The 14,817-nt window shown below is 43.6% G+C and overlaps 1 protein-coding gene across 2 annotated transcripts in view; it reads right to left on the bottom strand.

Annotated features, from left to right (window-relative positions):
• Positions 1-5,720: 5,720 nt before the first annotated feature.
• kbtbd2 (kelch repeat and BTB (POZ) domain containing 2) overlaps positions 5,721-14,817 on the bottom strand; it is a 36,531-nt gene continuing 27,434 nt past the window's right edge. The window contains exons 3-5 of one of the 2 annotated variants that reach the window (XR_004559921.1): positions 14,096-14,261; positions 6,070-8,092; positions 5,721-6,038 (exon numbers count right to left, since the gene is read on the bottom strand). Coding sequence is in view for 1 of the 2 variants with exons in the window: in XM_034167711.1 (XP_034023602.1) it covers positions 6,527-8,092; positions 14,096-14,261 (1,732 nt within the window). In the remaining variant the exon portion in view is untranslated. Of the gene's footprint in view, positions 8,093-14,095; positions 14,262-14,817 lie in introns of both variants that reach the window. The other variant, XM_034167711.1, reaches the window with a different exon arrangement.

Below are 14,817 nucleotides of genomic sequence, written 5' to 3'. Positions count from 1 at the left end.
GTCTTTTCAGCCTTCCTGAATTTCATGTAGTTTAATTGTTCTGAGTTAAGGCATAATTTGGTTTACAGTTAAAAGGAAAATCATTCCAGGTCATACTTCCAAGTCATATTCTGTTATTTCAACATGATCACCTGCTGGTTCCAAGGAAAGGTTGAATACAGGGTAATTCTCAAAATATGCACTAATTTTTAGACTTTTTGTTCAAGGAGATGCTGAACATGTATTAGATTAAAAAATTAATTTGGTTTCTGGGATCCCATGGGGCCTCAGACCCCGGCTCCTGGGGGCCTGTGCCCCCCAGACCCCCTATAACTTTTCCTCTGATTTCACAATTTTCATTTCACAGCCCTGCTCTGATCAGGCGCAGGTTTCCCCTTTTACTGCTGGGCCACAACAAGAGGGACACCAAGTGTCCGTCCCTGTCAGGACTTGAACCAGCAACTCTCTGGAGGATGACAGTGCTCAAACACAACCTGCACACATTTTATTTACTAAGCTTTTAACAACAAAAAAACTCAGTCGTTTTCAGAAATGTTTTTTTAATAAATTAACGTTCATTCAAAATACAGTGCCAACGGAATATGATGCAACCAAACATGCGAGTTCATCATGAAGCACCTGTGCTCATGTTTTCAAGGTTCCCTCCCACACCCGCTGTCCATCCACCACTGCTCGTGGTTGCTGGGACAATTTCCATAGCAACAGCCCTGAGCCAGCCCCCTCCTTGAACAACCAATCAGCAGCAAGATTCCTCCACTGTTTTTTTGGGGGGGGGGGGGGGGAGAGAACAAAAGATGCCCACCCACAACCACACTACAGCAATATCCAATATTAAATAAAAAAAAAAAAAAATACACTAATACAAAATAGACTTGGTTATTTCCCTCACACTGCCATCTAAACATATGAAAAATAGAGATTTTATCATTTATATTTCAGCAGCTTGGAAATGAAATGATGCATGAGGCTCGAAATGTACGTGGACCGTCTGCAGAGAGCACTGGGGGGGGGGGGTGCAAAGAATGTAACATGACCACGTGACCATGATGGTGCACTGAAAACCGCAGCTGTGTGGAAGACGTGTGTGCACACGGGCTTGGGCAGGAGGAAGAGGTGGTGCCAGCGTCGCGTTCAAGGAGGAGAGTAGACATGTGACCGGACCTGCAGTCTGAGCGTTCGTCTCTCTCTCTCCCTCAACTCACCCCCCACCCATCAGCACTCCCAAACCCGTGGCCCCTTTCCCCAGTCTGTGGGTTTTTGAAACAGAGGAATCTGGGTTTTCAAAGGAACAGTCCACTGAAAGTCTGTACTTCGTGCTGGACCTGTAGTACTCTGGTCTGGGACTTCGATATTCAGGATTTGTGGCTTGACCAACTTCAGCACCGATGATTCAGACTTGTAAACAGGAGGTCAGGACTCAAGACGTGTGTCTGTGTGTATATATATATATACTCAACAAAAATATAAATGCAACACTTTTGGTTTTGCTCCCATTTTGTGTGAGATGAACTCAAAGATCTAAAACTTTTTCCACATACACAATATCACCATTTCCCTCAAATATTGTTCACAAACCAGTCTAAATCTGTGATAGTGAGCACTTCTCCTTTGCTGAGATAATCCATCCCACCTCACAGGTGTGCCATACCAAGATGCTGATTAGACACCATGATTAGTGCACAGGTGTACCTTAGACTGTCCACAATAAAAGGCCACTCTGAAAGGTGCAGTTTTATCACACAGCACAATGCCACAGATGTCGCAAGATTTGAGGGAGCGTGCAGTTGGCATACTGGCAGCAGGAATGTCAACCAGAGCTGTTGCTCGTGTATTGAATGTTCATTTCTCTACCATAAGCCGTCTCCAAAGGCGTGTCAGAGAATTTGGCAGTACATCCAACCAGCCTCACATCCGCAGACCACATGTAACCACACCAGCCCAGGACCTCCACATCCAGCATGTTCACCTCCAAGATCGTCTGAGACCAGCCACTCGGACAGCTGCTGGAACAGTCGGTTTGCATAACCAAAGAATTTCTGCACAAACTGTCAGAAACCGTCTCAGGGAAGCTCATCTGCATGCTCGTCGTCCTCATCGGGGTCTCGACCTGACTCCAGTTCGTCGTCGTAACCGACTTGAGTGGGCAAATGCTCACATTCGCTGGTGTTTGGCACGCTGGAGAGGTGTTCTCTTCATGGATGATGCGAAGGAGATGTGTTGCACTGCATGAGGCAAATGGTGGTCACACCAGATACTGACTGGTATCCCCCCCCAATAAAACAAAACTGCACCTTTCAGAGTGGCCTTTTATTGTGGGCAGTCTAAGGCACACCTGTGCACTAATCATGGTGTCTAATCAGCATCTTGATATGGCACACCTGTGAGGTGGGATGGATTATCTCAGCAAAGGAGAAGTGCTCACTATCACAGATTTAGACTGGTTTGTGAACAATATTTGAGGGAAATGGTGATATTGTGTATGTGGAAAAAGTTTTAGATCTTTGAGTTCATCTCGTACAAAATGGGAGCAAAACCAAAAGTGTTGCGTTTATATTTTTGTTGAGTATATATACACACACGCAAAAGTTCAGGGACCCCTGATAATTTTCATGATTTTCTTTTATAAATTATTGGTTGTCTAGATCAGAAATTTCAGTTAAATCTATATACATAAAGGGCTACGTCTGTCTGTCTGTCCGAATCATGACATGGGGAACAAACTGGTACTATTTTTTAAAAAGTTGAACTGAAAATTACCCCCAAAATAGCTGGCTGTGGGTATGACCAGGCAGATTCAAATTTTCAGCCCTGTATATGTGTTGGCCATCTCTGTTTATTTAATCCCTTTCTATAGCACACTCAGAAAAACAACATGCTTAGACTGAGGATACAAGGCAGATTCAAATTTCCAGCCCTGAATATGTGTTGGCCACCTCTATTTATTTAATCCCTTCCTTCAGCTACTTTATGTTCTCAACTGTTAAGCACCTGAGTGTCCTGTGCAACCCAGTTTGCGTTCCTGTCTGAATACATTCAATGTTTGTAAAATTGCAATGTAAAAACAGTGAAATACACCGCTACTTCAATTTTGATTGACATTTCATTTATTAACTACCTTTTTGTGTGTAATTTTGTTATAAATTTGACTGCAAAACAAAGTCTGCATGAAGGACTTCAAATGTGTTTGCCTTTTAACCAAATATTTCCAATTAGTTTGGGGAGTCCACCTCATAGGACAAACTTTAGCCCATTAACTATTACATCAGCATTACAAAAACAAATGTTGGGCAATTGTTTTGATTAAAATGATTGGCACTTGGCTTATGTCTAAAACAGTTTAACTTGGGCAGTGCCGGGTACCCCAGCTAGTCTATCATATAGCAGACGAACACACTGATATTTGAGAAGTGAAATGATGTTTCTATTATTTACAGAAAGTGTGCAATAATTATTTAAACAAAACTGAGCAGGAGCATAAATTTGGGCACCCTTGTCTTTTTGATTTGAATACATTTAGCATTAATTATTGGAACACAAAATTGATTTGGTAAGCTCATTGACCCTTGACCTCCTTACACAGGTGAATCCAATCATGAGAAAGGGCATTTAAGGTGGCCATTTGCAAACATTTCCCCTCTTTACATTTCTTCTAATGAGTGGCAACATGGGAGCCTCTAAACAACTCTCAAATGACCTCAAAACAAAAATTGTTCAACATCACAGTTTAGGGGAAGGATACAAAAAAAAAAAAAAGGTATCGCAGAGATTTCAGCTGTCAGTTTCCACTGTGAGGAACATAGTGAGGAAATGGAAGACCGCAGGCACAGTACTAGTTAAGGCCTGAACTGGCAGGCCAAGAAAAATATGCTGAACCGAAGGATGGCGAGAACAGTCATAGTCAACCCACAGACCTGCTCCAAAGACCTGATCTTGACACAAATAGTGTCTGTGCATCATTCAACTATAAAGCGCACTTTGTACAAAGAGATGCTGTATGATGTTGTAATGCAGAGGAAGCCTTTTCTGCATACACGCCACAAACAGAGGCGCTTGTGGTATGCTAAAGCACATTTAGACAAGCCAGATATACCTTCGACCAGAATCCAGACTCTCAGTGGAAGCTATAGGAAGCGTTTAGAGGCTGCTATTTCTGCCAAAGAAGGATATATAAATATTGATGTATTTTTAGGCTGTTAGGGTGCCCAAATTTATGCACCTGCCTAATTTTGTTTAAAGAATTACTGCACACTTTCTGTAAATCCTATTAACTTCATTTCACGTCTCAAATATCACTGTGTTTGTCTGCTATATGATATATTTAACTGAAATTGCTGATAGACAAGCAATGATTTATAAAGGAAAATCATGGAAATCAGGGGTGCCCAAACTTTTACATACAACTGTATATTATTTATATATAAACAGCCAATAATAATTTGACATTGATTTCTATATTGGGCAGCACAGTGGCATTAGTGGTTAGCACTGTTGCCTCACAGCAAGAAGGTCGTGGGTTTCATTCTCACCTGTGGCCTTCCTGTGTGTAGTTTGCATGTTCTCCCCGTGTTTGCGTGGGTTACCTTCGGGTGCTTCGGCTTCCTCCCACATCCAAAGACATGCAGGTTAGGTGGATTGGAAAATTGACTGTAGGTGTGTGATTGTGTCTGTATGTAGCGCTGTGAAAGACTGGCGTCCTGTCCAGGGTGCCCCCCTGTGACCCTTAATTAGAGTAACGAGGTATAGAAAATGGATGGATATCCATATTTATGTTGGTATGCTCACTGCTCCATTCTCTCATAGGGAGATTAACATTCTGTGATTCTGATCAACAGGAAACATGAAGAACCTCAACATGTTATGATGTACATTTAAAAGATGTTAACAATGACACTGAAACTAACAACCCCAAGTGTTGCCAAGACTCTTCTAAGAAACAAGTATAAGGGACAAAGCAGAAACAAAGGAATCTTAGGCGTTTTTTGTGGATAAAATTAATATGACAATGAATGAGACTAGCAAATTCCAAACTGTGGTCCACAACCCCCTGTTGGGCAGCAAAGGAACTGCAGGTGGGCCAAGAGGTCATTAAAAATAAAAACATCAGATTCTTAGTTTTGTAAAAAAGTTGAGGATTACCCTAACAAAGATGATTTAAAAATGTACATGTAAATTACAAGCAATAAAAAAAGCAAGACAAAATTATGATTAAAGGTTTGGGTGGGCCTGAGAAGAGTTTCAGATTTTAAAGTGGGCCACCGGCATTCTTACAATTAGGCATTTTTTTCAAGGCTTTGAAAAAGCACTGGCATGCACCCTGTACAATGCAAGGAGTACATTAATAGATAAATGAGTCCATTGCGTTCAGTTTTCTAACATGATAACTCACATCAATCCAAAAAGCATCTTAGTTGCAGGGAATCTTATGCACGATGGAAATTAGTACCAGGTGTAACCCCCCCACCCCCGTCTGGTGGCCACAAAAGCATTCTAAATGACAGGCTCTTTTTATTCAACAGCCTGAGTCCCACTCACACCTCCATGATTAAGAATTAAATCACACATTTAATCTTAAAACTGGAAGTATGACTGCACTAGCCTAGACCTTACAGGACCTCTGTATTCAAGGTGACGCCAGATGTTATACCGGGGTACGTACTGTACCTGTGAAGTTTCGTGCTCTCACGTTAACATACTTTGGCGATCGTAACTGTACTTTTTTGACCTGGACGCTCAAAGTAGTTCCCAGTACGTCATGTTCAGGCACACCTTATTCAAGGGCACTTTAGTGACGGTTATGAGAGTGAAGCAAGTCCTCTTCTTTCATCTTCCACACCCACATTTTCCCGAGTGGTTGGCGGACTGAACCCATGACCCTCTGGTCATGAATCAACTCTAATTTAGGCCAAACCTCAGAACAATTAAGAGCAAATGTTTTGCTCTAATGAACAACCATAAAGCAATCTGAAGTTTACAGTTTATACACACTCCCAAAAACAACATATTTTGGACTTTTTGTTGGCATTTTATAAATGTCTGAACTCTTTCTACTGAAATATCAGTGACATTAACCTTATTGGAGCTCCAGCCTCCTTTATAGCTGAGTATCAGAACAGATTTTCAGTGGATTATTCCTTTAATAGTGGTGAGAGAGTGAGGGGTGGGTTTTTTCTCTTAAGAAGATTTACCAGTTAAATGCATCATCAGCTAACAGTTAGATGACCACATTTTTAGAAACACTGTGACATTTGGTAATAATGACTAACATGCCACAGGCTGGGGGGGTGGGGAAAGTCCCAGACTGACACTTTCAAATTAGTCATATTTTGAGGGGCATCACTTTGCACCAAGCCGGGCTGCACTGTTCAAAATCAACAGCTGAAACTTTTACTAATGCCACAGAAGTCTGTAACTGCCTCCAGGGCACAGACAAACACCATCGGGTCTCAGAGTACTGATCCATGCCCCCCACCTTTAGGTTCATCCCTCTGCATTACAGCTGTGAGGTATTGGGGGGGATGGGGTGGGGCTATACACGAGGGAGGGACACCAGCTCACCGTCTACCTCAAACTCCTCCGCTCCATCGGGGGAGAAGAGGTAGGTCGGGGGTTTCCAGGGAGACTCCTCCAGGCAGGAAGGGTAGAGCTTCCCTACCGCACAGCGGAAGTCCTTCCCCAGGTCCCATAGCACGCGCTCCGGCACAGGCTGTCGCAGGCACCAACGGTCCAACTCCACGTCGTACTGATAGATGGCGTACTTGGCTCGCTCGTTCATGTGCGTTTCACGCATGAAAATGCACAGAGAGTTGAGCAGCACCACCGCCCGCACGCACGGGTCTGAATAACGTTTGGCAGGGATATTGGCAGCCTGGCGCCACTCGTTCTTATTAACATCATAGATCTCCATGGTGACAGAGGAGCCATCAATGGTGCTTGTCGGTAAGCGGATGCCAGAGTTGCTGACCACGTGGAGGCCACCAATGTAGAAGATGAGGTCACCAAAGGCAGCTGCAGAGGCAAAGCAGCGGCTGGACTTGCGCATGGCCATCTCTACCCAGGTGTCGGCTCGGGGGAAGTAACAGTACATCAGGTCATGCGTCATCACGTAGATGCAGTTGTGTGCCACCACGGAGGTGCTCCAGTTCCAGGCGAAGGGCAATGGGCTCATCATGCTCCACTCGTCCTTCTCTGAGTCGTAGCGCTCCACTGTGCGCTTGTTCAGCTCTCCTCCTACGTTATCGCCTCCAATTGCATAAATGAAACTCTCACAGTAGACCAGTGAGGGCCTGATACGGGCACACAGCATGGGGGTCTTTGGTACCCAGGTGTTCTGCTGGGCATCAAACCAGAAGAAACTATCTACTGAGCGGTAAACCGCAGAGGACCGCGGCAGACCACTTTTTCCATGGTTGGTGATGGAGTTTTTGAGAGGAATTTGTCCACCAGCGATGAAAACGTCATTGTCAGGGGTGACGAGGGTTCCCACCTTCTGCAGGTCTCCGGGAGGGTTGCTCAGCTTGTAGACCTTTTCTGCCTGTGGGCTGTAGCACACCACTGTAGTAGGTAATGATGTAGACATTACGTAGGCCTCACCCTGTGTTTCTGACATGGCCTCCATGAAGATCAGCATCTCCTCCTTTGTCATTCCTAATCGCGGCTTGAAGAACTTTGGCATGGACTTATAAAGGCCCTGCACCACCACAGACTTGTCATTGGGTGGCAGGCCCTGGAACCAGGCACGCTGTGTCACCTCAGACAGAGCATCAATGCGGATCTGACTGAGTACAGAGGACAAGTGTTGGGAACGTGCTTCCATGTTGTATTCCAACCACAACATCGCTGCTTCTCGCACAGTCTCCTCCTTTTCTACATTGAGGTTGTCACTGCTCAGGATGTCTATTAGCAGCTCGTGGGAAAGCTGAAGAAAAGCTTCCTGTCGGTAGACCATTGGGAACTTGTGCTCCACCATTCGCTTGGCGCTCTGTTTCAGCTCGTTACAGCTGAAGAGGTCACCAATGCTCAGCATGCGGACGCAGTTCTCGGCGTTTATCTTCTTCACCAGATAGTCTCTGCACTGCAGCAACACGTCCTCCACCTTAATGGAACAGAGGTAAAAGACAAGCCATCAAGGGACACCATAAAACACAAAACACTACAACAGCACCTAGGACAGAAGGCAGTTTATGCCTCATTCTCACAGATATACACCAAAAAGTTCAAAGTCTCTAACACTGACAAACATGAATGTGATCCAAAGGAAACTTGAAACATCTTCAATATTCAGCCACAGATAAAACAAGAGACATCTCATTAACATTGCATGGAGGTCTGGGACAGTGCCAAAGGAGTGGCAAACTGGGGTGGTGAGGAGGTGAGAGCGCTGAGGAGCTCAGCTCAGCTGCAACCAGACTGTAAAACAAATGAGGAGGTGTGCGCTCTGATTTCTATTATACTGTATCTTTCTTCCTGTGACTGCGGAGCTGCAGACAGCGTTCACGCATGTGCGAACCGTCCGCGAGTGCACGTGGAGATGAGGCTATACTGGATGTGGACATGTCCTGTCTCTTGCAATCAGTCTGTGAGCAGGACTTATGGACTTTATTTAAACACAATTGTGAGAGAACTTGAGGAGGTGAGAGCGAGGAGCTGCAGTCAGGCTGCAATGAGCACTTTTTTTTTCTTTTAATTGTTCACATGTGCTCTTTGAGCGGTATAGTTTTACTGGATTGTGTCCATGGTATAAAAAGTTTAACAATCCTACGTGATTTATAGCTCGGCAACAATGAAGCACAGCAGCAATAAATTGGCGTCTGGTGATGTTATATTGTATAGGTGTGGCATCCATTCACGTTAAGTTGCCTCAACTTGCAAGAAAACTACTTCCTTTCTGCGTCCTGTGCTCGACGTAGAACAAAATTAAACAGGTTTAATTTTTGGTGTCCGTTTCGCATCGCCCTTTGCATCCCTCACAGTATTGTAGCGTTAGGCTGTGTCACCTCAGCACTAACTTGCATCAACTTGGCATCGTCATGACACAACTCGAAGCAGGCCCGGTGGGAAAGGGGCTTTAGAGGTGTTTTCAACAGCCAAATCTGAGGGAAAATCATTACTCCACAACAAAATAATTATTTTATATACGCAATGTCCAGCGCACAAAGCGCGGCATCCACCTGGAAACACAGTGAGTGGGACTTTCACGACGAAGTGCATGCAAGTGTGCATATCAAAGTCGTGCAAGTGAGGGCACTTTTTCAACCACACTTTACATCCATGAACAATAACACCCTTTCCAGAACAATGCAACAAATGCCCCTCCAAGCATCCTCCACAACAGCTTGACTATAAATTGTTGGACAGACATGCACAAACAGAATTTCTTTGTTAGAAAGTCCTACTTTCTCGGTGAGCCTCTGGAGCCCCGATCTTTAGACATTCTTGTCTGTTGGAAGGCCCACCACTTCAAACTTCCCATCTTGGCATGTCTGGCCTCGCAACACTTGCAAATTCCAGCCACCTCTGCACCAACTGAGAGCCTATTTAGTATTTCTGGATGTATCTTTCGACCAGACCAGTACTTTCTGAAGGACACAACCTTTGAGAGACTTATGTTTCTGAAATGCAACAAGAACTTGTAATGTTCAAGTTTATTCTGGCATTAGGACATTTACAAGTTCCAGCTACCTCTGCGTCAGTGGGGCATCTCCTCAGTGTCACTGGATGCATGTTTGCATGAAAGACTAATGTTTAAGAATGACAAGAAGTTGATGTATTTCTGTAAAACATATTTAAGAAGAAATTTACTTTATGTAATCATAATTTAATTGTAATCTAACTTTCCAACTGTAATCATAGAATTGCAAAAAAAAAAAAAAAAGCATTGTTACAATTTTAATGTAATCGCCCCGTGTCTGCTCCAGGGTGCTGGAAATGAGGGTTCGGATGATAGTTGAACCTCAGACTGCAGTGGAAGAATACAAGTTATGTTCTGGCCGTGGAACAACCGACCAGCTCTCCACTTTCAGAAGGATCCTAGAGAGGGCCTACGAGTATGCCCATCCAGTCTACATGTGTTTTGTGGACTTGGAGAAGGCGTATAATTGGGTACCCCGAGAGGTGCTGTGGGAGTGTGGAGGTCCCTTCTCAGGGCCATCCGATCTCTGTACTCACAAAGCCAGAGCTGTTTTTGGGTCCTTGGCAGTAAGCTGGAGTTGTTTCCGGTGGAGGTTGTCCGCCAGGGCTGCGCCTTGTCACCGAGGTGTAGTTGGGGGAGGAGGGTCTTTACTTTGGTGGACTCAGGTTCTCATCAGTGCTTTTTGCAGATGATGTGGTCCTGGTGACTTCCAGCACTCACTGGATCGGTTTGCAGCAGAGTGTGAAGTGGCTGGGATGAGGATTAGCACCACTAAATTTGAGGCCATGGTGCTTAGCAGGAAACCGATAGACTGCCTACTCCAGGTAGGGAATGAGGTCTTGCCCCAAGTGAAGGAGTTCAAGCACCTCATGGGTCTTGTTCACGAGTGAGGGGACAATGGAACATGAGATTCGCCAGATAACACTATGTAACAGATTTTTATTTCTGCTTTGTTCCTGGGTACACAGTGTGTTTTCCTAACCTGTTGTGCCTTAAATAAATAGAAAATAGCTGTTATTCCACAGAAACTTTGCTTCTGTGATCAGGACAATGATATTTTGAAATTTGTCTGTTTTCAAGAATATTCTCGATTAGGGATGGGTATTGATAAGGTTTTATCGATATCGATGCCATTATCGATTCTGCTTATCGATCCGATTCCTTATCGATTCCCTTATCGATACCTCGTGAATTTTGTACTAAAAGTAGGCTTTACAGGTTTTCTATGTATTTCCTTGAGTCTTAAAGTAAATAAATATGAAATTAGTCACTGTATCCTTGATCTCTGGACATAAATAAAAATAAGCAAAACTGTGTTTCGCTTTGAAGTTATTAATTCAGACTGAATTCTATCGTTCTATCTTGACTTGTCAGAGAGCCGCGCAACATTTGGAGCTGTGTGAACAGAACGGAGGATGATTCTCGTTTCTTTCTCGCAACAAGACAGAAGTCCCAGTTAGTAACTTTAATCCGCACAAAAGTGAATCACAACTCATATTCAGGGATGAAAGTGGTGAAAAACAAAAAAGCTCAAACCCAAAATTACCCCCCCAACACCACCTGCACGAAAATGTTTGAATTCTAGTTAGCTCTGAAATGCAATCTGGGACTATTCCAGACAATAAACTGGAGTGAGTGCTGAATCCATTTAGGTGAGAAAAAAAAAAAAAATACAACTTTCCTTATTCAAATTCATTCCAGTAGTATTCTGCTCTTACTAGGATGCAGCAGTTTTCTAGTTTGGCAGATAGTTCTGGAGGAAATCACTGAAGAAATTAACACATTGAAAATATGGTTTGACCGAAACAAACTGTCAAACGTAAATAAGACAGGGATGAAATGAAGGTGTGAGAGTCACTAGGTGTTCACAGGAAACATTTATTTCTGTATGTATTTATTTATTTATGTTAGTTGATATTATATGTTTTCTGTTGTGTTTCTATTCAGGTTCTTTGTGTCTCTTTCTCTAAAATTGTATATAATAATCATTAGATAAGCAAAAATAAATTTAAGGAATATTACAATTTGAAAACAAATGCACCCGAACGTGATGACGGCTGCAACTGCTAAATGCTAACTTTTAACATTGAAAATGCCATAGACATGCTAATGCGTTAGCATCGCTTCCATTTTTAAGCTATAAAATACATCTATCAACTGTTTCAGAAGACCATAACAGGTCGGTTTAACATAGAAAAGGTAAATAATACTCACAGACGTATGCTCTTTAGGGTTTTAGCAGGGGAAAATTAAGCGAAAGAAAGAAATAAACAAAGCAATCGACCGAAGCACTGCTTCAATCTGCGAACCACGCTTCGATTGGTTCAAGGTTCAAAGCAAAGCCCCGCTGCAGGGTCTGTAATCAATGTAGAGAAATGATCATTTTCCTGACAAACACCCACCAAAACAACGGCCACTCTGAAGGACCGATAACAGAATCGTTAAGCAAAAAGCTTATTGATGTCGGTGGATCGAATCATTTCTTAACGATACCCGAAAGGAACCGGTTCTCGATACCCATCCCTATTCTCGATTCGCCTTCACTACTACTGAGTAGTCTTCTATATTATATTAATATCTATAATATTCTTTAACTGCTAGAACTGTCCAGAATTTTCTAGAAGTTTCCAGAATTATCTAGAAATTTCAAGAAACTTTTAGAACTTTCTAGAACGTAAAAAAATAAATAAAATCAAAGTTTGTGCTGAATGTTGTCATTTTTCCATAGACTTTAGACATAAGCAGTTGAAATATAACACTTAGAAGCCAGGAACAAAAACTGTGTTACATAGTGTAATCGGTGCAGCAGGGACAATATTGCATTCAATTCACCATAGTGTTGTAACAAAAAAGGACTTGAGGTGAAAGGTGAAGCTCTCAATCTATCAACACTCACTGGACCGGTTCGCAGCCAAATGAGGATCAACACCTCTAAATCTGAGGCCACGGCTCTCAGCAAGAAATCCTTGGATTGCCTGCTGCAGGTAGGGAATACAGACTTGCCCCAAGTGAAGGAGTTCAAGTACCTCGGGGTCTTGTTCACGAGTGAGGGGACAATGGAGTGCGAGACTGGCCAGAGAATCGGCGCAGCAGGGGAGGTGTTGCATTCACTCTACCGTACTGTTGTGATGAAAAGGGAGCTGAGCCAAAAGGCGAAGCTCTCGATCTACTGGTCAATCTTCATTCCTACTGTCACCTATGGTCCTGAGGGTTGGGTCATGACAAGATTGGGGGTACAAGCGCCTGAAATGGGTTTCCTCAGAAGGGTAGCTGGTGTCTCCCTTAGAGATAGGGTGTAAAGCTCAGTCATTTGTGAGGAGCTCTGAGTAGAGCCGCTGCTCCTTCAGGTTTAGAGGAGCCAGCTGAGGTGGTTCTGGCATCCGGTAAGGATGCTTCCTGGGCACCTCCATAGGGAGGTGTTCCAGGCATGTCCAGCTGGGAGGAGACCCTGGGGAAGACCCAGGACTAGGTGGAGAGATTGTATCTCCACAATGGCCTGCGAACGCACCAGTTGGAGGTGGTAAATGTGCCACGGGAAGCTGTTGCCCTCACAACCCGTTCCTCGATAAGCAATTCAAGATGAGTGAATCTTCAAAAGTGGATCTTTGCTCTCTAAGGGGGTTGGGGGAACTGTTCCTGCCCTTCACCCTGCTGCCTACACCAATGTCACAGACAGTAAGTAACAGGCTAAGCAGGAATAAACATCACATACTGATAAACTTCTTTACTTTTGTGGAAAGTTGTACTTGAGTGACAGGTAAGAAGGCTTTATCCATGTGTGTCTCTCTACCTCGTGTCATCCACACAGAAAGACTTTGGGTTTGGGGGGGGGGGGGGGGCAACACTCTTTTTTTTTTTTTTTTTACTTGCTGCAGGTCCCGTTTGTACAATGTGTGCACCAGAGAAGGTGCACAAATTTTAAGAGAAAAACAAAGCGTAAAAAAATATGTTGGTAAAACTCACGCCATCACCGCACTGTGAGAGACAAAAGATAATGCTTACCCCCGCCACCCCAACTCAGATGTGCATCCCAAGGGACTTGGTACATATAATATATTGCGTCCAGCCTTATTGATTTCACGTCAGGACAGCGTAAAAGCAATGCTTGAATCAGAAAAATGCTTCTACCGCCATATGGTCATTCTTGAAATATAATGCTGTTAAACTAGATTTCATTCTAAATGCAGCTAAAAATTAACGTCACGTAGAAAAAGAAAGAAGCATAAAGCACGAGTCCACCAGCAACATTCACTCGCCAATGTTGAGCAGACAAGACTGTCGAGCCAAGGCGATACATTTGAGATAGATCAATTTATGAGCTTCTGTCCTCTTTTCCTCTGATTAAGCCCCTGGCAGTGAAAAAAAATAAAATTAAGCACAGATGTCTGGATGTGACAGGGATGACAATATTAACTGAAACATTATGATGACAGACATGAGGATTTGGAAAGATGTGTTTACACTGACCTGTAGGAAGCAGGCGGTCTCGTAGAGTGGCTCCACTGTGCTGTCGCTGATGGCCAGGTTGCCCGAGTAGGCGTACGTGATGATGATCTGCAGGGTGGCAGGGTCTACATTCCTCAGGTGGACGTGGGTCTGTTTGCTCTCGCTGAGGCCGCTCATGAACATGGCCCTATAGAGGAAAGACAAGCAAGAAGGATAATGCCTTTATTATCATCAACCTATTCTGTTCACAGTTAGACATGACCCAACTGCTAGGAGCAGTGGGCCACCAATCCTGCAACTTGGGGCTAACTGCAGTTCTACAGACACTGTGTTGGTCAAGAGCAGATATGGCCATTTTTAATTTAATTCATTTCATTTTATTTGTGTAGCACCAAATCACAACAAAGCTGTCTCAAGCCACTTCACATGAGTAAGGTCTAACCTTACCAAACCTCCCTGAGCAAGCACACAGGCAACAGTGGTAAGGAAAAACTCCCTCTGGTGATAATAAGGAAGAAACCTCAAGAAAACCAGACCCAGAGGGGTGACCCACTGCTTTGGCCATTCTAACTGTTACAAGGTTTTTACAGATTGCACACAAATTTATTTACAAACAGAAGAGCAGCAAAAGCAGAGTCCTTAATTGAAACTAAAGTAGAGTCCATTTTAGGTCACTAATATATAGGCATGTCCAGCACTGGATGGCTGCAGGGTATGACCTCCAGTCAGCACTGCAACAGGCG

This window comes from Thalassophryne amazonica, chromosome 1 (assembly GCF_902500255.1).
Source record: "Thalassophryne amazonica chromosome 1, fThaAma1.1, whole genome shotgun sequence".
NCBI lineage: Eukaryota > Metazoa > Chordata > Actinopteri > Batrachoidiformes > Batrachoididae > Thalassophryne > Thalassophryne amazonica.
This window is presented reverse-complemented; position numbering and strand designations above follow the sequence as displayed.